At 44.3% G+C, this 22,854-nt stretch overlaps 8 protein-coding genes across 8 annotated transcripts; 4 read left to right on the forward strand and 4 right to left on the reverse strand.

Moving 5' to 3' along the window:
• Positions 1 to 414: 414 nt before the first annotated feature.
• Positions 415 to 3,001, reverse strand: L199_000931 (uncharacterized protein; the record flags this gene model as incomplete). The annotated part of the gene is made up of 12 exons (XM_064886689.1): positions 415 to 585; positions 666 to 863; positions 937 to 967; positions 1,036 to 1,275; positions 1,374 to 1,698; positions 1,755 to 1,833; positions 1,908 to 1,947; positions 2,007 to 2,104; positions 2,179 to 2,295; positions 2,368 to 2,444; positions 2,517 to 2,626; positions 2,712 to 3,001. 12 exons carry the CDS (start codon positions 2,999 to 3,001, stop codon positions 415 to 417), a joined length of 1,776 nt encoding a protein of 591 aa, XP_064742761.1.
• A 1,342-nt stretch (positions 3,002 to 4,343) lies between these two features.
• L199_000932 (uncharacterized protein) lies at positions 4,344 to 5,485 on the forward strand (the record flags this gene model as incomplete). Its single annotated transcript, XM_064886690.1, has 5 exons — positions 4,344 to 4,404; positions 4,546 to 4,695; positions 4,777 to 4,943; positions 5,075 to 5,230; positions 5,339 to 5,485. The coding sequence occupies 5 exons, from the start codon at positions 4,344 to 4,346 to the stop codon at positions 5,483 to 5,485; spliced, it is 681 nt and encodes a 226-aa protein (XP_064742762.1).
• A 458-nt stretch (positions 5,486 to 5,943) lies between these two features.
• On the reverse strand, positions 5,944 to 9,272 carry L199_000933 (uncharacterized protein; the record flags this gene model as incomplete). Its single annotated transcript, XM_064886691.1, has 5 exons — positions 5,944 to 6,301; positions 6,379 to 7,179; positions 7,254 to 8,146; positions 8,210 to 8,797; positions 8,883 to 9,272. 5 exons carry the CDS (start codon positions 9,270 to 9,272, stop codon positions 5,944 to 5,946), a joined length of 3,030 nt encoding a protein of 1,009 aa, XP_064742763.1.
• A 1,759-nt stretch (positions 9,273 to 11,031) lies between these two features.
• On the reverse strand, positions 11,032 to 12,740 carry L199_000934 (uncharacterized protein; the record flags this gene model as incomplete). The annotated part of the gene is made up of 6 exons (XM_064886692.1): positions 11,032 to 11,103; positions 11,163 to 11,370; positions 11,442 to 11,986; positions 12,062 to 12,192; positions 12,265 to 12,581; positions 12,673 to 12,740. 6 exons carry the CDS (start codon positions 12,738 to 12,740, stop codon positions 11,032 to 11,034), a joined length of 1,341 nt encoding a protein of 446 aa, XP_064742764.1.
• Positions 12,741 to 13,191: 451 nt separating this feature from the next.
• Positions 13,192 to 16,389, forward strand: L199_000935 (translation initiation factor IF-2; the record flags this gene model as incomplete). The annotated part of the gene is made up of 6 exons (XM_064886693.1): positions 13,192 to 13,438; positions 13,504 to 14,410; positions 14,478 to 14,522; positions 14,574 to 15,179; positions 15,252 to 15,820; positions 15,923 to 16,389. 6 exons carry the CDS (start codon positions 13,192 to 13,194, stop codon positions 16,387 to 16,389), a joined length of 2,841 nt encoding a protein of 946 aa, XP_064742765.1.
• A 408-nt stretch (positions 16,390 to 16,797) lies between these two features.
• Positions 16,798 to 18,411, reverse strand: L199_000936 (uncharacterized protein; the record flags this gene model as incomplete). The annotated part of the gene is made up of 3 exons (XM_064886694.1): positions 16,798 to 17,187; positions 17,308 to 17,383; positions 17,462 to 18,411. 3 exons carry the CDS (start codon positions 18,409 to 18,411, stop codon positions 16,798 to 16,800), a joined length of 1,416 nt encoding a protein of 471 aa, XP_064742766.1.
• A 414-nt stretch (positions 18,412 to 18,825) lies between these two features.
• On the forward strand, positions 18,826 to 19,857 carry L199_000937 (uncharacterized protein; the record flags this gene model as incomplete). The annotated part of the gene is made up of 5 exons (XM_064886695.1): positions 18,826 to 18,856; positions 18,942 to 19,119; positions 19,225 to 19,376; positions 19,445 to 19,617; positions 19,702 to 19,857. The coding sequence occupies 5 exons, from the start codon at positions 18,826 to 18,828 to the stop codon at positions 19,855 to 19,857; spliced, it is 690 nt and encodes a 229-aa protein (XP_064742767.1).
• An 809-nt stretch (positions 19,858 to 20,666) lies between these two features.
• Positions 20,667 to 22,351, forward strand: L199_000938 (uncharacterized protein; the record flags this gene model as incomplete). Its single annotated transcript, XM_064886696.1, has 2 exons — positions 20,667 to 21,657; positions 21,798 to 22,351. 2 exons carry the CDS (start codon positions 20,667 to 20,669, stop codon positions 22,349 to 22,351), a joined length of 1,545 nt encoding a protein of 514 aa, XP_064742768.1.
• Between the last annotated feature and the right edge of the window lie 503 nt (positions 22,352 to 22,854).

Here is a 22,854-nt window from a genome sequence, read left to right on the forward strand (position 1 = left end):
ACATTGTATCACAATTCACATCGCATCTTGACGACCGTGGTGGCTTCCTGCAAGGAGAATCGTCAAGATTGATTACAGAACGCCACTTGGAGAACACTGCGTCGTGAAGGTGTTACAACACGAAACATCACAACACCACGACACATCACAAGTCTCGAACAGAAGAGGTTTTTACTGAAAAGGTGATGTATCATTATGGAAGCTTCGTCAGAATTAGTGATTCGTCAACCTTCACTGGTATTCGTGCTTGTGAGAACGTGCCCGTGCGTGATCCTTCAGTAGTACCTGGCAATGATCATGGCTTAGTCCTTACAATGTGTTGTTATTGTACATGCATGACTATCTTGAGAATTTACAAAATATGAATAAGTTACAATTTACAACTTACTACATCCAATCCAACTTCTTCACGTCCTACATCCTAAACACCCCCCAATCACCCGAATCGCCATCCGCCCCAATTTCACCTCTATTCTCATGAGCATTCCCTCTATTCCCAGTTCGGGAAGCACGTTCCTCATGCGCTAATTCTAATCCTAACCCTAATAGATCCCTCGTATCGCTAGGTCTGATAATTCCATCATCCTGAAAACATACCAACCAATCATTATATCAGCCATGTCTCTTCTTATCCGTGAGTCCACAATCAAGAATATTTCACTTGCCCAAATCCTTGCAGTGGAAAATAAGACATCACTCTGTTTCTCGATTTTCTCCTTTAACTCTTGTCTTTTCTTCTCTGCTGCATCTGTACCTTGATCCTGTCTTTTACCTTGTACTGTATGCATCACGGTGGATAACTGATCTGGACCCATCACACATATTTTGGAGTTGGGCCACATCCATAGGAATCGAGGTGAATACTATACGTTAAGATATCCTTCAGCATACAGCTCTGTATGTAATTACATTTCAATCTTGGAAATAGAAACTTACAGCTCTTCCGCACATCCCATAATTGCCGGCTCTACAACCCCAGCCCCAAACATCCTATAGTCAGCTCTCATACAGAACAATCCAATATATTTCACGCACCCATAACTTCCGCCAACCACTACCGTATATTTCTCAACCTTTGCTCTCGCAACAGCCCTAACCATCTTCGCACCGTCCTTGGCTATTCCACCTCTTTCAGCCTTCTCTCCTACCATATATCCACTGACATTCACCAGAAATACCAGAGGTATACCCCGCTGAGAACAAAGTTCGATAAAGTGAGTGGCCTTGAGTGCTGAGGGAGACAACAATACACCCGCATTGGCTATTATACCGACACTGTTAATCACGGCGGTATGGTTAGCATCAATCGATTAATTTTCCATGTATGTGTATATCAGTATAGGCTGATTAGGAGATGTTGATGAGATACTCACGTATGACCGTGTATTCCGGCAAAACCAGTGATGATAGTTTTACCGTATTCCCTCTTAAATTCTCTAAATTCACTCCCATCCACTAATCTAGCTATGATCTCTCTAGGATCATAAGCCTGCCTCGGATCAGACGGTACGATCTCATCTAACTCTTTAGTAGGATATATTGGGTCCTTGATAGGTTTATTCTTCAGGTTTCGGAGGTAAGATGTCGTTGCCGGACCCAAATCTTGAACAGCTTCTCTGGCGAGTGAAAGGGCATGGGAATCGGAGGTGGCTAGGTAGTCTGCTACTCCCGATACTGAGGTATGCATATCTCCTCCACCTAATCACGAGATCAGCAAATATATGGAGAAAGGGCTAGCTATGAGAGAGACGTACCTAGAGTTTCTTCGTCAACCACTTCTCCTGTAGCAGCTTTCACCAGTGGAGGGCCAGCTAAGAATATCCTTCCTTGGTTCTGGATAGTATCGCAGTAAAATCTCAGCTCTGATATTTGCAACAATCATATGGGCCTGAGAAGTGGGAACCGACCTTGACTATGATCACAACATCTGACATAGCAGGCATATATCTGATCGGCAAGATAAAGTCAGCTCTAGCTTTTCCAAAGAATTGTTTGATCTAACTCACGCTCCTCCAGCTACGCTTATACCATGCACCACACTAATCTGGGGAATACCAAGACCCGACATTCTTGCCATATTGTAGAATATCCTTCCAAAGTGGTCCTGGATAGTACAACATCAGCTACAGAATTGGAAGAGAGGTGTATGAAGTCCTACACTGAAATTAATTGACTCACATGATCAGGGAAAACTTCCGATTGGTACGGTAATGCTGCACCACCGGATTCGACGAGGTATACACAAGGGAGTCTGTTTTCTAGAGCTATCTGCTGAGCTCGAAGATGTTTCTTGACCTATCACACATGTCCGTTCGGAATGTAAGCTGAAAGAAAGATCTTTGAACGACCAGGGATGGGGTCACTCACGGTCAAAGGGTAATATGCGCCTCCCTTGACGGTTGGGTCGTTCGCGATGATCATACACTTCCTTCCCGCTACCATGCCTATTGTCGAAATCAAGAATTAACTTTAACTTTACTGCAAGTATCTGGCAAAGCCATTTACAAAATGCTCACCTATTCCAGTGACTAGCCCCGCGCCAGGTAATGGATCTGGATATACTTCATGCGCCGCCAAAGGGGAAAGCTCAACACATGGACTTGACGGATCAAGTAAAGCGGTAATTCTAAAAATCACAACCATTAGAAATTCAGCCTCAAACATGTATATGTAATTATGACTCCATGGATAACGTTGTCGACCACACTCACCGCTCTCTTACACCCAATTTCCCCTGACCTCGATCCTTCCACTTCTTCAACGTTGCTTCACCACCTCCTTCTTTAGCTTTGCCCCTCAAACTACCAAGCTCATCGAGAAGCTTGGTCATGTACGACCTATTAGACTGGGCATCTTCGGAGTTTGGTCGGTGGAGGGTGGGTAGCGGGCGAGGAGCAACGATAGAAGGGGGTGGCTGAGGTATCAGAGTTCTTCTTGTGACTGTGGTAGTGGTAGACAGGCGGGAAACCCTTGTTGCGGGTGTCAGCGCCCGTGTTAACATTGTGAGGCTCGACACTGGTCGATAGTGATGAATTGAAATACTACATGACGTGATATATATTGATACATGGTCTGGTTGACTTGCATGGTCCGAATGATCGCATCACAGGTCACGTTACAAAGTGGACACATCGGTTAAACTCAATCCCGGCAACTCCTAGTCCATCGGAATTACTCTTTTGGGTAAAAAAGTAGGTTTAGGGTCCGGCCGGATCAAAGGAAAGGTGTAGTGGTCCAAGCGTGAGTGATTTCGATTTCATGTTTGTGTATGTTGTGTGTGTCTTGCTTGGTTTGATGGCGTCGATCACATCCATCAATCCATCAATCCATCAGACCACATGCACTATCAACCATACACACACAATCAGACCAGAATGTACACATCTACTTACAGACATGTACAGTACATGTCACGCTCACTGCTACCATGTCACAGCCAGCTCCAAACGTTGCTCAGTGTGTACCAGGAAGAACAAGAATTGAGATGGACTCCAACGTTTCATCTGCTGTGAGTCCTAAAGGAAGTAGGGCGACGAGACGAGGATGATCAGTATGACTTCACTCCTTTGTTCACCAATTGTCAATGGGCAATTTCGGTTTCATTTAGCCGCCTTGGAAGCCGATCAAGGTATATACTAACATCGATCAATCCAGGTTTGTTCGTACCTTAACCCATTTATCGTCTGTCGACATAAAGACCGTATTGGTATAGGCTTTCCCACGTAGAGGAAAGAGGCGTGAAAGGAGTACGATAATATTCTCAGACCATCTTCATCTTAGCTTATATATAGGAGGAATTCAGAGTTCGGCTTCATCATTCACGAGAAGATAGCATCGTCATTCACCATCTCGAGATCATCATCATCTCATCCAAGCCAAATCGACTTCTTTCGAGTCTCTCGGTCGCCGCTTTACTATACTTCGCCTCAAGAGTGTAATTGGCCTAGAGCAAAGCAGTGTAGCCGCACCGCATATCTCAAGGGCTGTACATCCAGTGGATCAACATCTCAATAAACTCCAGGTCCAGCTCAGCCGAGACAGGATCGGCTTCTGGCTCGAAGTGAATATAGGCATCAAGCTATAACCGTCTCTCAAACTATAACAAGCGAGTCTAACTAGAGCTTATCAAGATCAATCGAACTTCCATCCTTGATCCTTGTGTAGATTCCCACTCTCACCAGTATTATCCTTTTATCTTCTCATCAACCTGACACCATACTTCTCATTCCAATTACTCCGCTACATTTGATCACGATTCATCACTTGGTTGCAACAGAGAAGCTCTGGTCGTAATTGAGAGATATATCTAGAAGCGAATCGAGCTCCACAAGTTGCAGGCAGAGATGCCTCCTCCAGGAAAGAACGGACATCGTGAGCAGAAATTGGTAGTTGTAGGCGGTGGTGGTGAGTTAAGTCAAATCATCATCTCTTCTCCCATGTCTGAATATCCTCTGAAGATACAATTCATCCTTCTTGGTCTTACCTTCCTGCCTATATCTACAGATGGTAGGGGGGCTCACTAATGTGGTATATACTCTCTTTTAGGTGTCGGTAAATCGGCATTGACGATCCGATTCGTAACTTCCCAATTCTACGATCAAGGTTATAACCCCACTATAGAAGACTCGTACAAGCGACAATTCGTAGTGGATGATGAAGCAGTTACTTTGGAAATATTGGATACAGCTGGACAAGGTGAGCAACCTTTGTCTCTCACTGATCACCTCGAATATCTACAGGCGATCTAACGTGTTTCTGCATGGTGACTATTTATAGAGGAATTCGCGGCGATGGCAGATCAATGGTACACTTTCGGAGCGGGCTTTTTATTGGTATATTCCATAACGGATCGACCGACTTTCGAATCTTTACCGAACTTTCATAGGGAGATACTAAGAGTGAAAGATAAAGATTATGTACCCTGTGTGGTAGTTTCCAACAAGGTGGGTTGTTGGATCTGGCTGTCAAATCCTCCGATCATTCAATACTGTCAAATTGGTACTTGCAATATCAAGAGGTATGATCAATCTGACATGACTTTTGCACTTTTATTTGTTATTTTTATGGGATATAGTGCGATTTATCGAGACTTCGAGCAGTAGGTCAACTCGAGGGTCGAGAGCTGGCCAGATCACTTTCTGCGCCATTCATAGAATGTTCAGCAGCAGATGGAGTTAATGTAGAAGTGGCTTTCAGGGAATTGGTCAAGCTGGTAAGGAAGGATCAAAGGGTGAGTTAATCATGCTGTAAACTGATCAATCGTTCACCCGGACACAAATTCATGGAATAGAGAAACATACATACTTATTTTATGGAGTTATTCCCATGTTCGTTATAGCGTCAAATGCTATTAGACCAATCTCTAGGTATACTGCCGCCCAACGAGGATCTCACAATGGCTACACAGTCAAATATTCATGCTCACGAGAAACGTCGGAGGAAAGACGATCTGGATGATTCAGGTGGATGTTGCGTGACAATGTGAACAACATCTATCGAAGTCAACAAAGTTTTGTTCATTCTTCCATCTTCATTTCTGCGATACTTCTTCGTCTTCATTTTCGGTCTCTTGGTCTCGATCTTGGTCGGTTAATACAGTATTATGATTCCAATAGATTGGAAAAGATTATCAAAACTTGCCTTGTGTTCATGTATTCTACGTGCTACGATGTTATATCGGAATAAACCAACAAAAAATGTATTCCTGCTTTTGCTCTTACTTCCGAATTATGGTTTTTACAAGTTACCGGAGATGGATGATACTTCACCAATGATTCCTAAAGGACTGCAGTGTTGTTTACAATGATAATATGATAATTCATATTAATATCGTATCTATATACGTAAGAGAACCCCATCATCAAGATATGCTATATTGTATTATACAATAACTGTATCAAATTCATCAATCTCGTTGTTCGTTTTCTTGATCAAAATCCTCGTTTACATCCCAATAATGATCCTTTCCCACCCTCCTACCCACTCAGGTTCCCTCAACAAAACTTCCAAATTGATCCCACCTTTTCTCAATTCCTCCAACCAGGTGACGATATCAGTAATCATCACTCCTTGTTTCTGCTGTATACCGTTAGAAGATGAAGAAGATGAAGTCGATTTCTGAGGTGACATGGACATGGATGTAGAGTGCTTGTCATTTACGTTGACATGTGATTTGGGAGAAACCGACATAGAAGGTGCGTTGGGTGATTGGTGATGATGATTTGGTCGGTGTGAGTCTAAAGGAGTGGTAATCTTCAAAGGTGACATTTCTACATCATTCGGTATTTGTTGAGAAGGTATTCTGAACATTACCAAATAATATTAGCCTCAAAACCAACTTCTTCTCGGAAGAAAAGAATATCATGTATTCAAACCTACACTTTCATAGACATTGGCGTATCCAACTTGATCATTAATTCTCTCAATACCGCCGTAGCTTTCCTAGCGTACGTCTGCCCTTCACCAGGTTGGACATTATCCAACAACTCATTCGCTTCTGCTAATCCCGATCTCATGGAAATCCATTCATTCGAATTAACATATCTCCCCATTCCCTCCATATCGGAATTCAACGCTTTCTCGACGTACATTATCAAGGCCAACGTAGAGGCATTCTCAAATACGACCATAGGGTTGAATAATCTAAAAGTTATTTTGGGATCTAGCATCTTGGATGATCTCTGAACTCTCAAACTTGCCAAACACACTTGAGCTATAACCTGTCTTATACCACTAGGCGTAGTAGGTATAAGATAAGTTAAGAGGTGAGTGCGATGTACACCAATTCGATAAGTTAAAAGCGTAGAGTGAAGTCGTATCCGATGAGCGACAAGATAAGGATGAGTAGAATCGAATCGAGTTTCAGTTAATGGGAATAATCTGAAATATGGTGGCAAGGCCTCTTGAAAGGCGTCCAGCGAAGCGTCGAATCTCAATACGAGATCATGAGGTGTATTGGCCGCCGAGATCGTAGCGAACGAATCTAAAATTGGGGTGATACGTCGAGCGAGATGCGTATGGATGAATAAGGCCGTACATGCTGTAGGAGCAAGTTCGGTCGCATGAGCGGGAAGTTCACGGATGTCTGGCCGGAGTTTGTACAAATCTGTTTCGGCCATTGGGGAAGGTAAGTGAATACCTTGATGAGCATCCATGATGGTGTAAGGAAACGAGGTTTCGCTGCGAAGATCATTGTGATTTGGGCTCGTCAGTTGGTGGTTGAGATAATAATTCCGAAGTATACATCAACTTACAAAGAATGATGTCTATCAGCGACATACAAAGACCACATAACTCTTCTTCTTAGTTCCCTCTCTCCTTGAGTAAGCCCTTCCCATTCCTTGCCCATTCCTAAAGCTTGAGCAACTTTGACAGCTTGAGCCAACCACATTCCAGCCAAAACGACCTTATCCCTTCGATGACCCAACATGCAGAATCGATATAAAACCAATTTGAGCATGACCAACATGATACTGGGTGGATCCGACTGTTCAGCTATCTGAGCCGACACAAGTGCCAGGTCCAGATACCTTTGATCAAGAGGCGTGGCATCGTTCATCGAGGCAGGTTGACAAGCGATTAATTTGGAGAGTGATCTGGGGAATTGGGAAGGGGTGGTGGTGCTTCCGCTCGTATAGACTTGACTAGCCAACAGCAGTTTACTAGTTTCGTCAGGCAGTATCCTCAAAGCCGTAGCGAGGAATGCAAATGCATTGGCTAAAGTCGTAGCGTCACCAGGCTGGAGTCTAGTATTCTTCCTCTCTAAGAGACCTTTGAAGTCATCTAGATATTGCGGCTGGAGAAGCGATATCCCCTCGTTCAAGAATGGGTCATTGAAGAATGTATTGAATAAGATATTTTGCATGTCCGGAGATGGAAGGGAAGTGGCGAGGTTCTGCAATGGGGTGGAATAAGGGTCGAATCGAGTGCTTTCTACTCGATTGGTGAATGACAAAGCAGCAGTGCTAGTCGCAGGAGTAGGGGGAAGGACCCCAGCAGGAAGAGATGATCTTCCATATGAGGGTCTATTGGGGATAGGTTTAGGCGCAGGTCGCGAGAACCCTTGTTGAGATGTAGTGGTCAGGGATGAAGGTGTGGGAGTGGGCTTCTTCTTTTTCTTGGGTGGGGCGGAAGCCAATTCAAGGAGCTGACAAAGACGTGGTAGTTCAGCTCTTCATCTGTCATTCAATTGACACGAGGCAACGCTCACCTCTCCCGATAAATCATCATCCACTACTATACCTCTTTTCTTTTCTTTATCCTTATCTTCAGTCTCCACACTACCCTCTTTCATATCATCTTCCAACTCATCAATTTCCTCCTGTTTAGTTTCCGTTTCACCTTCCACCAAAGCAGCTAATTCCCCATCAAGATCTTTAGATTTGTTATTCCCTTTTCCCTTCACACTTCCCTCTTTGATCTCATCCTCTGAATCACTATCGAATCCAGAAACGATTCTTTCTCTCCTTTCTGCCGATTTCTTCTTCTCTGCACTTCCACTATCGGCAACTTTCCATTCAGGGTGATTGTTATTGTTATTCTGACCGTAGCCTACTTTGAGAGCTGGCATATGTGGGTTGGCAGCGGGTACAGGCATGGTATATTTGATAGATGGATCAGAAGCATTGACGATTGTAACGCTCATGGCGCGTTGGTTGATAGGAGGTTTAGGTATCGAAGAAGAAGAAGATGATGATGATGATAAAGTGGATTGATGAGTTTGTTCAGCTTCTTCTGCATATTTACAGAAATGACCTTTACGGATACAAGATGAACAAGAGGGTCTTTGTTGATCGCACTATAGATATCAAATCATGTCAGTCAAAGTCGAAGGCAAATTCATCTCCCGTCGAGTGGGGACATAGAGACAAAGCGAATCTTACCTTGATCTTCCTATGATGACATAGTTCACAACTGCTCTTCCTACTTTTCCCACCTCCGCCACTATACCCACCACCTCTAGGACTTGGCGAATGGGTCGATCCTGATCCCGAGGCTATCGCCGATACAGGCGGTGGAAGTGGTGCTTTCATAGCTGTAGAAGTCAACAGCGGCGTCTGATTCTGAGCTTGACTTGTTGATGATGCCAAGGGTGCTGGTGAAGGCCTCTCATCATCTTGAAGCTCGTCTTCCTCAGAATCCTGTCTTGATGGCGTCGGTGTGACTCGCGCAGAGGCTGATCCAGTGGATGATGATGGTCGCAAGGTTATCCGGGGATGAGCTAGCACCGGAGTGGAAGTTGATGGGATGGGCGAAGCGGTCATTGATGCCATGATTACTGAATGATGGTCGCTATAGGTGATGATCGCTTCCAAACAAGAAGACTTCTAAAGAGGGTGATGGTGATGGTGATGGTGATGGGAATATATCGGGTTTCTCGGTGGCGGGAGATAAGTAGAATGTAAGGGGTGTTCCGAGAACACAACAGGATGCGGTACCGGGATGAAACTGAAATGTAGTCGTACACCAATGTAAAGATATTTGGATGTTGTACTTGCTCCGAAAGTCTCAGCTGATCCCAGCCTCTTCCTTGACTGGGTAGATTTGTTTATTCTATTCCTGATCGATCAGAATTATTGATTATGAAAGGGACGACGCAACAGATCTCGTTCTGCGCTCGCTTCTACAAAGAGATCTGTGAGACCTGTTGAAACTCTCTCTATCCCCTTCTACCCTCTCCGAAAAGCTGAGCCTCGTCGTTGAAAGTGTAAGTGTACGAGAAGGCGAGAGCGGCGTCGGCCTAGCTTGTGCTTGAATCGTATTCAGATGACCAAACCAAAAAAAGCCTTGAATTCAGAAAATCCGTATTACGTGGGTTCAAGGTAGACTGGACAACCTCCACTTTTTTAGACTCTTTTCGATCCCAATGAATGAAGAGCTAGAAATTGAGTGTTGCGATCGTTATGAGAGAATGGTACTGAAATGAAAGAACAGGAGAGTGAAAAAGAACAGATGGAATCGGGATATGGGTAGTCGTGAAGGTTTGTTGATTGGTAGAACCGATGATGATGATGATGGTGATCAGATCTAGTCAGTTTCGAGGCTCATTCTCGAAATTCCCACCACGCCATACACACATGCCGAGGTTGGCCTGCGATTTGCGATTTGCTTATTCGGTTGCTCGGTCCCCCCATATCGCCGCAAGTCACCCTCATGGGGAGGGTCTTCCCGTCCCATAGCAAAACATAGCACCCATCGCAACGACGTATATAGCACTTGCGCAGTCATCATACGTACAGATCAGATCCCGTTTTGCATAGCGCACAGTACTGTATGTTCCGATCGGACGCGGATATTCATGATCCCCATCCAACTAAGACAAGATGAAGCTTGGCTTGCGGAAATGTCATAAGAGTGCACAGGGCAATTGCTTCTTCCATTGCGCCGAGACAACGTAAGGGAAATGGTGATCACGGGCACACTCTTAACCGGAACAGAATAAATCCAACTCACCATACATCATCAAGGAAACACTTTTCTCTGATGCATGCACATTCGATACAAACCAAGGTGTTATGATAGAGTGTTAGAGTACACTGCGTCCGAGATGAGCGGGAACCAGAGCTCCCTGAGCTTGTATTTCTACAGCTCAGCTTAAGCATCAAATTGTTTTAGCTCCGTCACGAATCATCGCAGCTCAGTTGCTATTCCTACTCGACTGTGCCGCATCACCGAATCGCTCGCCGGAGTTCTGTTATGAGATACCTCCGTCCTCCAAGATCAGGGTACTTTAACAAATTATTTACCGGCCGACGACAAGCCTACCTAAGACGGATATGCTACAAATGATCAAGCGAGATCCGTCCATGAGTTAATTGCTCAGGTCAAAATATACATGCAAGTCAGATAACGAAACAGTACTAAAAACTATTTTCTAGAAAAAAACGATGCTATCACAATTCATGTGTTGTGTGAGGGGTATCTGCTAACACTACCGAACTGACATCTGACTCCGTTAAATGGTCTTGTTAATTCTTCTTCCTTCTATCACTTTTCCGATCTCAAATGTTTTCGTCTTTCTCATACTCGGTTTTATTTGGCAGAAGCGAAACCGACAGCATTTCGACCGAGGTCGTAGACAGTGTAGTATTTTCGGAGGAAGACCTATTTCATGCATAACCCATCAGCAATCCTTCGATCATGTAGTAAAAAAAATTACTCACATCACCAACGATCCAGAGAGGACCCATGGGAGCAGGAATATCCATACCGGTGAAGGATGAGATACAAGTACCACCTGCATTGAGAACGTAATCTTTACCATCGAGAGTGTATGATTTACCGGCAAAGACGAAAGAGAGTTGAGGAAGGCTGTCAACAGTGTTACAGTCAACAGTATATTGGCCGTTCCATGATTTTTGAGCACCAATTCTAGTTGTCAGACAAACGCGTTAGCTGAAACCCATCGAGCGGATAAGATCGATCGCTGTAATGTAGCTCACTCTTTGTTTAGCAACTCAGCAACGTCAGATGGCATGACAATCAAAGAAGTACCAGTATCGATAGCGGCCCCGGTGTTCTCAAGGTCAAGATGTTCTTTACCGAATTTTATAGCTTCCAATTCAGTCTCCCAGTAACCCTTTCTTCTGACGGGAACATACTGGAGTTTACCGGTGAAAGCAGAATCGTCAATACCACCGAAGATGGCTTCACCTCCATCTTCATCCGAGGAACCCAATCTGAATGAGAAGATAGGCTCGTCGAGTAAACCTTGGTTAAGCATGTTGTAGAATGGAGGAACGATATGGTTGACAGAGATGGTGTCGTATCCTAAACCTAAGATACCATCGAATTTACCAAAAGCAAAGGCGAGTCCAGGCTCTTTGGTGGCTTCAGCGAAGTCTTGATGTTTGATGACCAAATCACCAATCGCGACTGTATCTTGAGAAACGAAACCTTCCAAAGAACCCGATCCGTATCGGATAGCGAAGTCGGTACCGTTCTTCTTATAGGTGGATGAAGCGGAACTGTCATATTTCGAGTGAAGCTGTGGAATCAGTCAAATCAATATCAGTAAACTGGACGTGACTTAGGTTGAGACAAGAGGGAAAGTGAGACATACGAAACATGCGATAGATGAACAGCTGACTCCGGGAACCCAAAGGTTAGAAGATCCGGTATCAAGGACTACTTTGAAGCTTTGAGGTGGAGTACCAATAGTAATGGGAGCGAAGTATTGAGCGTTCATGTAATCTATGAAAACACATATGTCAGGTTGAACGAATCATAGTGTATCTAATTAGTTGAATGAAGGCAAAGACTTACCGGACAAAGGAACTCCATGACCGCCCTTCAAAGTTCTCTTCTCGTTACCTTCATGGTGGATCATCTGAGCCCAGAACCTCTCTCTGTCCTCATCGCTCATCTCATGGTGGTTGTGATGGTGGTGGTGTTCGCCCTTGACCTTTCTTCCCGAACCACCCAAGCCCATCAAAGGCTTTTGGCCATTGAAGAATTCCTCGTGCGATAGACCAAGGTGCTTGTGCTTGAGCCACTCAGCCTCTTGTTCTGGTGATGGTCTGACGTGGGATGCATCAGGTAGTAAGGAAGTTGGAGTAAGAGGGATCTTCTCAAGCTTCATTCTAAACAAAAAGCATTGGTCAGTTTGGGTATCGGTGCGGGGTGGCAACGATGATGATGACGATGACGCGGCCAAGATGGACCCGGACTTACCGATGGACACCAGCCTCGACTGATGCAGCGGCTGCCAAAGCGGCGCAGAGGATAGCTGCGGATTTCATTGTGATAGCAGCGATAGGGATGTAGAGTGGATTGATCGATGCAAGGTGACAGTTGACGGATGAAAAGGAAGGAATGGGATGTATAGATAGATGTAGATGTGAGGTTGATAAAGGCTTGATATGTTGCAGAGTGAGTGAGTAAAGAGGATCATACGAGGTGAAGAAGCTACAACCGGTAATAAATCACTGGTACATACTCACTCAACCCCGCATGGGGGAATAGCCCTGGATCCATCCTACTCAATCCGGATACGGGTTTGTGGCATTTCATATAATACATGACGTCAACAACGTGGCATCCACGCTTCTCCTGGGCAGACCGAATTTGATCCCGCTTTCACCTGTCACAGAAAGTGGAGGCAGCATTCCGAGTTTTTCTGATTTCTTACTTTTCTGCACAACTTTCTCGAATTTACATTGCGTTTCGCCCAATCACTTATTTATCAAAATCATGTCTATCGCCTCTGCGCCCTGTAGGTGCTGCAGACCACTGCTATATCGACTATCCTCGGGTTGCAGTACAAGGCAATTCGCGTCGACTGCGTGGATATCGGCAGAACAGTCCGAAGGAGGATTCAAGCTTCCTGCGCGGGATTGGTCGGTGAAGCCTTCTCAGCAAAATAGGAATGATGCTGGACCAAAGAGGAATCAAGGTCAGAACCCACGACGGAACAACAGGGGACCAAAAGAAAGTAGAGGTAAGTGGATTTTTTATTGGCACTCGTTGTCGGACGGAATGGTTTAGCTGATTTGCTGGGAATAGAATCGAATACCGGTGGACCGAGTAATCGACGATCCCCATTGTCTGCCAAAGGTCAAGGCCAAGGTCAGCGCGAAGGATCTTCAAAATGGGGAGTAGCAAGGGAAGGACCTAGAAATGGAGGTGGTGACCTCAATCTTGCCTCTGGGTTCGGTCTGAAATCTGCAAAAGGAAAGGACCAAACTGGGAATAGTAGCGGTAGTGGAATCGGAGACATAATCAACAAGACGCGGAAGTCGGATCGTACACAGCGGATGGCAACTGCATTCTCATCTAGGAATAATAGAGGTTCTTCGGCTTTTGGTGATTTACTAGGTTCAGGTGGGCAATCGAAAGAGAAGCAACAGCAACAGCAACAGCAGCAACAACAGCCACAACCGCAGCAGAATAATGAAGATCAATCATCTAGTTCAACCTCATCTGAAGAGAATGTGTTGTTGGGAGAGGAAGGTGAAGGAGAAGATGTATTTGGAAGACGACATAGTAGTAATCACCATAGGAAGAATAGGAGGGATTCAGGTGGATCATTATTATCTAGATTAAGTGAAGAGGAAGAAGCGTCTTTACCTTCTAGACCACATCATAATCCCAAACGATCCCATTCCCCTTCACAATCCAACATCATCTCAGCACAGAGCCAGGCAATGAGAAAACCGAAAAATTTAAAACCCAAAATAATAGAAGAGGAAAAACAAGTTTATATACCTCGTACGATCAGTGTAGCCAACCTAGCTAAGATCTTCGGAGTGAAGTTGTTCAATCTGCAAACTAGGATGTCAAGGTTAGATATGACGGAGGATCAACGTAGATCGGATTACCTGTTAAATGCGGAACAAGCTTGTGATATAGCTATCGAATATGGGTTTGATCCGGTAGTGGATGATGAAGCTAGTTTTGATATCTATCCAGAGTAAGTCAGATGATCCCCCTCTTTCCATACCCAGTATTGTATAGCTGATGGTCATGATGGTTCGTAGTCCTGACACTGCAGATGGGAAGATACACCCTCTCAGACCTCCTGTGTAAGTCATCTTTTACGCTTCTCATCTTATTCGGTACTGATGGTACTGCAGAGTCACTATAATGGGTCACGTAGATCACGGTAAAACCACGCTCCTAGATTCCCTTCGACATACATCCGTAGCTGCCGGTGAAGCAGGTGGAATCACTCAGCATATTGGTGCCTTCTCCGTCCCACTTTCATTCCTCCTTCCCTCTTCCGGGACCATTACCAACTCCTCATCTCCTTCAACAATCACTTTCCTCGATACGCCTGGTCACGCAGCATTCACAGCCATGCGAGCTAGAGGAGCATCCGTAACTGATATAGTAGTATTGGTCGTAGCTGCAGATGACGGTGTCATGCCTCAGACGAAAGAAGTATTGGAATTGGTGAAAAGTGAAGGTGATAAAGTTGGATTGGTAGTGGCTATCAACAAATGCGATAAACCAGGTGTGGACTTTGACAAAGTGAAATCTGCATTGGGAGCAGAAGGTATTCACCTTGAGGAAGATGGTGGTGACGTGCCGTCAGTCAAGGTTTCAGGTTTGGCTAAGATTGGATTAGACGATCTGGTAGAGACTTTATCAACCCTTGCGGAAATTAGGGATTTGAGAGCTAGGAAGGAAGGTAAAGCTGAGGGATACGTTCTAGAATCTAGAGTTGATAGAGGAAGAGGGTGAGTAACGACATTCCTACTATCAGTGTAATGAAGTAGCTTTACTGATAAGAGAATGTTATCCTACAATAGAAACGTTGCCACGGTTTTAGTCACTCGAGGAATCTTGAAGACGGGATCATCGATCGTAGCTGGACAAACATGGTGTAGAGTCCGACAGATGCAGGACGATAAAGGAAAACCCATCAAGGAGGCTTTACCGGGTACACCAGTATCCATAACAGGATGGAAAGAATTACCTTCAGCTGGAGATGAATTACTAGAAGCTATGAAAGGTGAAGACGAAGCTAAGAAAGCTATCAATAATCGAAAACGTGATGAAGAACGTAAGAGGTTGATGGAGGATGTTGAACAGATAAATATAAAGAGGAAAGAGGAAAGAATGAGGTTGGAAGCGGAAGCTGCAGCTTTAGAAGCATTAGAATCAGGTGAAACACCTGCGGACCAAGACCAAGTGAAAGTGAAAGAGGAAGAAAAGAAGTTTTTGAGGTTGGTCATTAAAGCTGATGTTAGTGGAACTGTTGAGGCTGTCGTCGGATCGTTAGAACATATAGGAAACAAAGAGGCTGGAGTGAAGGTTGTTCATACGGGTGTAGGAGAGGTGTCAGAATCTGATATCACCCTGGCTGAAGCTTCGGATGGTAAGTTTAATCATCCTACCTCCTACATCGACATGAGCCACGTATGAGGGTTATCGAAGAGCCAAGAGCCAAAGAGATACGTGCTGATTTTGTGTTGTGTAGCCACGATCATAGGATTCAACGTCCCTGCATCACGTTCCATTCAAACAAGTGCTAAATCCCTTCAAGTCCCCTTACATCTCGAATCGGTGATATACCGTCTGATCGATACGGTGCGATCAAAAGTCGCAGGATTGTTGCCCCCTAAAATTGAATACTCAGTCAAAGGAGAAGCTACTGTTCAACAGATATTCGAAATTAACATTAAACGTAAACAAACTATCAAGATTGCCGGATGCAGGGTGAATAATGGAATCATAAATCGACTAGAAGGTATAAGGGTTCTGAGGGGACCGAACAGAGAAGTAGTATATGAAGGAAAGATTGAGACGTTGAAACATCTAAAAAAGGAAGTTGGGGAAGTTAGGAAGGGAATGGAATGTGGGATTCAACTTGAGGAGTTTGATGAGATTAGGGAAGGGGACGAGATTGTTGGATTCACGAAAGTTGAAGTACCGAGGGAATTGTAAGATATAGTTTAGCATATTACCTTTTGCATGCATCACAACGCACTATCGCATCTCACGATGGATCAACGATCATTTCCTTCACGGAAGAAGTAGTTTCTTACTGGAGCGAAGTATGGTAAGTACGGACATGATGCATTATGCGATAATTATAGGAAATATACGATGACAATGATTTAAAAGCTTGTATAACAGATAATGATTGAATATATGATATGATGTGATATACAAACATTGTAATTCCGAGAGACAAAGTCCAGATAAAATGATATTAAAAATTGGTAGTATATTTACTCGAAAGAATATCGAAAAGAAATTCCAAATAATTGTCCAGATGAAATGAAAATGTCCTTTATATATCGTCTTGACTTCTTCTATCCCATTTCTTCATCTCAATCCTGCTGAATCAACCTACATACCCCCCTTGAACTTCCTGACTCCGAAATCCTTCATGAGCGGTTCAAGCCACTCCGACCTAACCACCAATTTCTCTGCGAACTTGCCCTGATGTCTAGTATACCTCTTCATAGCGCTCGTAGAAGGGTATAACAAACCCTGGTAAGCACCAACATAAGCTGGAGGACAGAATTTCCTAGCTTCTAAATAATCTACCAAGTTGACGTGCGCATGATCTTTAAGTAATTTACGAGCTTGAGTGAGACTCTCGGGTAAGGGATGTTTGACGGGACGGAATGGCTGGGGTGGTTCGGGGGTGGTCTCTCTTGGTCGTGGTGGGGTTGGAACGCATACTACGGTTGGAAGGTCGGGTAATTCGTCGCCTTGGAGATTCACCAGACCCAACTGCGAAATAAAAAAATATCAGTGCCAGTACAGACACATCATCCTAAAATTATGTGATTGTTTTGATATGGTATGAATAAAAGTGAAAGTGGAAATGGAAGGAAGGCGGAGAACACTCACTTCGATACATAATGATTGCCATAATCGTAATTTGTTGGCTTTTATGGTCATAAAATTTCTAGGATCGGATAGGAAACTGCAACGGCATAAATTCAATATATTCAGTATATTAATCCATGGGTATTGGGATCAAGCGAACTAAGGTATAACTCACCTATCAATTGACGAAGCAGCATCTTCCGCACTCATCACACTTCCCCTTCCCTTAAATCTCTTACTAGGTGGTGTACCAAACTCACTCTCCAGAGCAGATAACCCATCTACTTCATCCACTTCCTCTTCCGGCTCTGGCACTCGACTGACGGTAACTTTGATAGGTGTTCCCGAGATACTCGTCCTAGCTGATGAGGTAGGCGAAGTAGTATCGCCATCCGCTATACTGTCCAACTCCAATGTTGCGTCCAATTCATCATCTACTTCAGAAGCTTCTTTGGCCAATCCGCGATTCTCTAATCTACGTCTAACTCTCTTTCCGCCTCTACGGGTCTTTCGACGGGTTGGACCAGTCTCATCATCTTCCTTATCCTCATCATTATCATTGTCATTATCGACGTTGTCGCTGTTCTCGCTGGGTATTTTTTCGGACAATGGGCGAGGCGCGGATGGTCCAGCTATAGGCGTCTGCTGATGACCATCCGTACAAGATCCCATCTTGATCTTAGATTTAGGTGTTTGAGGGGGGACTTCCAGCGGTGGTTGGGGAGATGGGAGGTTTTCTTTAGTTGAAATTGATCCGAATACTCTAGTAGACGGTATACCCAAAGCTGCTCTTTCCCTCTCCCCAGCAATCAACTTCTTCTTCCTCTCTCTTCTTTTCGCTGATGATGACTTCTTCGACAGAGCAGTGCATTCGCTGACACTGAGACTGTTGCTAGACGACGAAGCTTCCATGGAAACGGAGGATGGTGAAGGCGAGACCGAGATACCAAAGACATGCTCATACTCTTGTTCATCTGTCGATGTACGTCGAGCACTGTCGAAGTTCGGTCGAGAGGGAGAGGCCAGAGCGGAGCTTCTTCGCGAAGGTTCGCCTGAAGAGATGGATAGGACTTCAAGGGATGAAAGGAGAGAGCATTCGGATGATGGAGAGCTGGGCATGAACATGATGCTATGGTGACTATTGGGCACTGTGTTTTTGGTACAAATCAAGTCAATTCGAAGAAAACACAACGCTCAGACGTTCCGAGGTAAGTGTGATTTTCAGAGTAAAGAGATCATCAGAGAGGTGTACAGTACAGTGCATAGCAATAGTCTAGCTGGATCAAGGAATGTTTTGAGATTGTATGCTGATGTTCTATCGGATGGTATTTTATGGTATGGCATGTGTCTTTGGTGTTGATTCCAGCCACCCTCCACATCCCACATTCCATGTTCGATTCCCCGCTTAAACGGATAAACGATGATCACCCTTCAATCTATCACTCAACAAAGTTCCAATCACTTTGTACACGAAACACGAATACACGGAAATCACGAGTCCAAAATTCATAAGGCAGTCACAGGATAGTGATGAAAGACATGACGTACCCCTCTATCATAACTCAGCAAGGTGAATATTCCTGTCTTTCGTGCTATCACGAATTTCATTGCCTACATTCTCGTTTTGCTTGCTAAACTCCGGCCCCATTCCACAGGCGCAGCAGAACGTAATACCCAACCTATCATTGACGAGCTCGCCAAACTCATCGATCCAAGTACCAAGAGTCAGATACTGGAGCTTGGGTCAGGGTCATATATCCATCTAGAAGCATTTGCAAGGAGATGGACGAACGTGCAATGGTGGGGTACAGTGAGAGATGAAGCTGAGCAGGGGTAAGCGATTTACGATATCTCGCTATGCGGTCATACATCATGCTGCACTTAGCATCTATCAACAATCAACGAAAGTGTCTAACTTCTTTTGATTGCTTAAGCTAGATCGGCATCATCAAGATTATCTGAAAACAACATCCTCTTACCTAATTTGAATGGACCGAGAATACTGGATATAGAGATTGAAGATGATTGGAAAGCTCTAGGAAAAGCTGTGTTTTATGGAACAGCAGGTCCGTTCGTGGGATTCATCATGAGTGGGTATCTGATCCTTTCATCCAGTAGGTCTATCGTGCCGAGTGCTAACGATGAACTCTCTTGCTAGTCAACCTCATCCATTGTTGTCCTCTTGACGCACCTGAAAACATATTCAAACATCTATCACCGATCAACCCTTCTATCGAAACTAAACTTATAGATACGAAGAATGGATGGTTAGCAGCTTATGGACCGTGGTTGAATGATGATGGGAGTTATAAATCTGATTCTGATGAGAAGGTAAGTAGTGTACGAACTCTTGGCTAAAGTACACATCCCACTCCAGTTCTTATGGGAATGTGTTTTAGGCTGACATCTGACCAGTTCGATAAAGAGTATATCAGATCGAAATCCCCACTGCTAGGACTAAGATCGATAAAGTCTATATCTGATATAGCCTCGAAATGGGGGTTCGTCGAGGAGAGCAGAAGGGATTTACCGAAAGGCAATGTATTTGTCGTTTGGCGTGTCAAACCTTGAGTGGAGTGCTACTGGTAGAGTCACTCTTGCATTGAATTTGATCAGCTCCTTGTTGATCTTCATCACCATTATACCATCATGACACTTCTATGCATTGCATCTGTCCTGACTATGGGCTTCTTTCATGGTGGTTTGTGGTTTTGAATCTGCGGTCTGTGTGTGCCACATGGGATGTATGACTAGTTTAATTCAGGGTAAGGAGCGTTGGTTAGATCATCATCCACTCAATGCACGTTTATACCATCCCACCATTCACCACTTCACCCGTCATATCACACCCTCCTCGTTCATGGTAGATTGCACATCCACTTGACAGTCACCTCTCAGTCTCATCTGGACACGACCGACAGCAGCCCACATCCCAGTGATCTTGTCTATACATCACTGCTCGACCCGGCATCGTTCACCTATCAGCTACTGATTAACCGGAACCAAGAGTCACCTTCCTTTCCCTCTACCTTTCATTCCTTTATCAACACAACCAACATTACCTTTACCAACAGAATCCAAAAACGTGCTTAAAGTCAATCATCACTCGACGGACATTACCACTACAGTACTTTGCGTCATCAGATAGCTCAAACTGAAAGCGAAGAAGACGTTGTAACCTATATCTTGCAAAGGATCAATCTCACCTACCAGAGGTCAGATCTCCGCTATAACAGATTGGAGGAAAATCACCTCTATCACTCTGATTTGGTTTCCCGGGGAGGTAAACAAAGAATGGACCAAGCTTATCCATCACGGCAACGCATGATCATTAGAGTATTATAAACCACAATCGTTATCATCCTTATAATCCGATCAAGATGAACGGATCAACCGAGATCGAAGCCGGACCAAGCAGGTCGACATCACATCCTCACAGTCACATCCATCTACCCACTTCATCCTCTGGTCGACGACTGAGTAACTCAACCCCACACCATACAACAAGCACATCAACATCACAGTCGCGAAGCTCTTCTAACTCTCACCGTAGACATTCTTCCTCTATCCCGAACGGATCTACTTCCACATCCACATCCACCTCTACCATACCATATTCCTCAACGGAGCCGAACGAACCACCTAGAAAAGCCAAACCTCATCATCTGGACATAGCCAATTACCCCACTCAACAATTACTGCGCTTGTTAGCCGGACTATTACAGCATATTGCCACGTCAAACGACGCTTTGCGGTCGGATACAGATACCGATACGGATCATCAGGATCAGGATCATGAGGACGAGGAAGGTGGGACGGAAACATTAAAAGAGGAGAACACTCATGATCAGAATCATCATCCTTCAAGCTCAAGATCAAAATCGAGATCACGATCACATTCTCGTACATCATCTACACAACCCTCTTATCAATCTTCATCTTCTCCTACTACAGCGTTATTCGATACCAACCCCGTCCCGCCTCCTTCAGCCGACCAGAATACCAGTACGAGCACGAATGCGGAAGACGATCAAAGTGAATTCCCATTATTCACAGCCTCCAAATCATCCTTATCCCACCCTTCTTCATTATTAGCTTTCCACGCTCGTCACATCCCATCGATATCCATCGAAGCGTATTTACTGCGAATACTGAAATATTGTCCAACCACCAACGAGGTGTTTTTAGGTCTATTGGTATATTTCGATAGGATGACTAGACTCGGTACACCCCAGGGTGTAGGTGGATCCAACGTTTTGTACAATCATACCAACGGAAAGGGGGAGAAGAAGAAGAATTTCGCTATTGATAGTTATAATGTACATCGGTTGGTCATTGCTGGTGTGACAGTGGCTAGTAAATTCTTTTCTGGTGAGCGGACCGCCTCTCTTCATCCTTATCATCATTCAATATCCAAAGCCCGAATGTCAACGGAATCCTGTAAAGCGTAAAGCGTAAAGTTATCATCAATGCTTGTATTGATCAATAGCTGATCATCTTAAACCCCTCAGATGTATTCTACACCAACTCGCGATACGCCAAAGTCGGTGGTTTGCCACCTACCGAATTGAATTCCCTCGAATTGCAGTTCTTGCTATTGAACGATTTTAGATTGAGGATCTCGTTGGAGGAGATGCAGAAGTATGGTGATAGGTTATTGGCATATGCGATGGAACAGGAAGAGGAGCAGGAAGAGAAAGACAAGCTGGGAGTGCGAATGGACAGGAGTAATCTTGACCAAGATACAGATCAACAGCAGGATAAAGATAGTAGTGTTGGGAAAGTGAATGGTCCCTCGTTCTCGTCGGAATCTCACGAGACTCCAGATACGAATAGGGATTCTTCGAAGAAATCATTAGAGTCCAATATACCACCTCGAGAGAAAGAGAAAGAAAAGGATGTGAGATTCAGTACGAATACGATTGTCGATGGAAATACATCGACATCGACTCAACCTCAACCTCAGATCAGTGCAGGTTCGAACACGAGTACAGGGAGCGGTATAAAAGATTGGGTGAGAGGTGAAGAAGTGATGGGTAGGATGGCGAGTCCGATGAGAGATTAGGAAGTTGAGGTTATCTGTTGATGGTAGTGGTAACATCTTATATTGCATTTCATTCGTGCCCTTTCTGTTTTGGCGACTAGACTTGTGGCAAATACCAGTAACATGCGTGAATCTAGTGCCATCATCTCATCCACATAGTTGCTGCAACCATCATAGATAGATTGTTGCCCATTGTACGTCTCATTTATATAGAAATGACAGAACAGACTATCATACCTTGACATGTGCGTTTCAGTCGGAATAAAGCAGAAACGAGCTGAGAACGATAACGACCTGTATGTCCGTGCGTCCCTCACATGTGCCATATCGCTATAGTATCCCACGTTGATCCTTTGCATCCTCACTCCTTCAGACGACAGATTATCTAGCATGCATTCATCTATAATCTATCCTGAAATCGAAGATGCAAAGACAAAAAAAAAGCCACCGTCCAAAATATCCAGTACGGTAAGATGTTATGTTTGGCGAATTCAGGAACAACCTACAACCGAGTTGAGAGAACA

The sequence above is a fragment of the Kwoniella botswanensis genome, chromosome 1 (genome assembly GCF_036426115.1).
Source record: "Kwoniella botswanensis chromosome 1, complete sequence".
Classification (NCBI taxonomy): domain Eukaryota; kingdom Fungi; phylum Basidiomycota; class Tremellomycetes; order Tremellales; family Cryptococcaceae; genus Kwoniella; species Kwoniella botswanensis.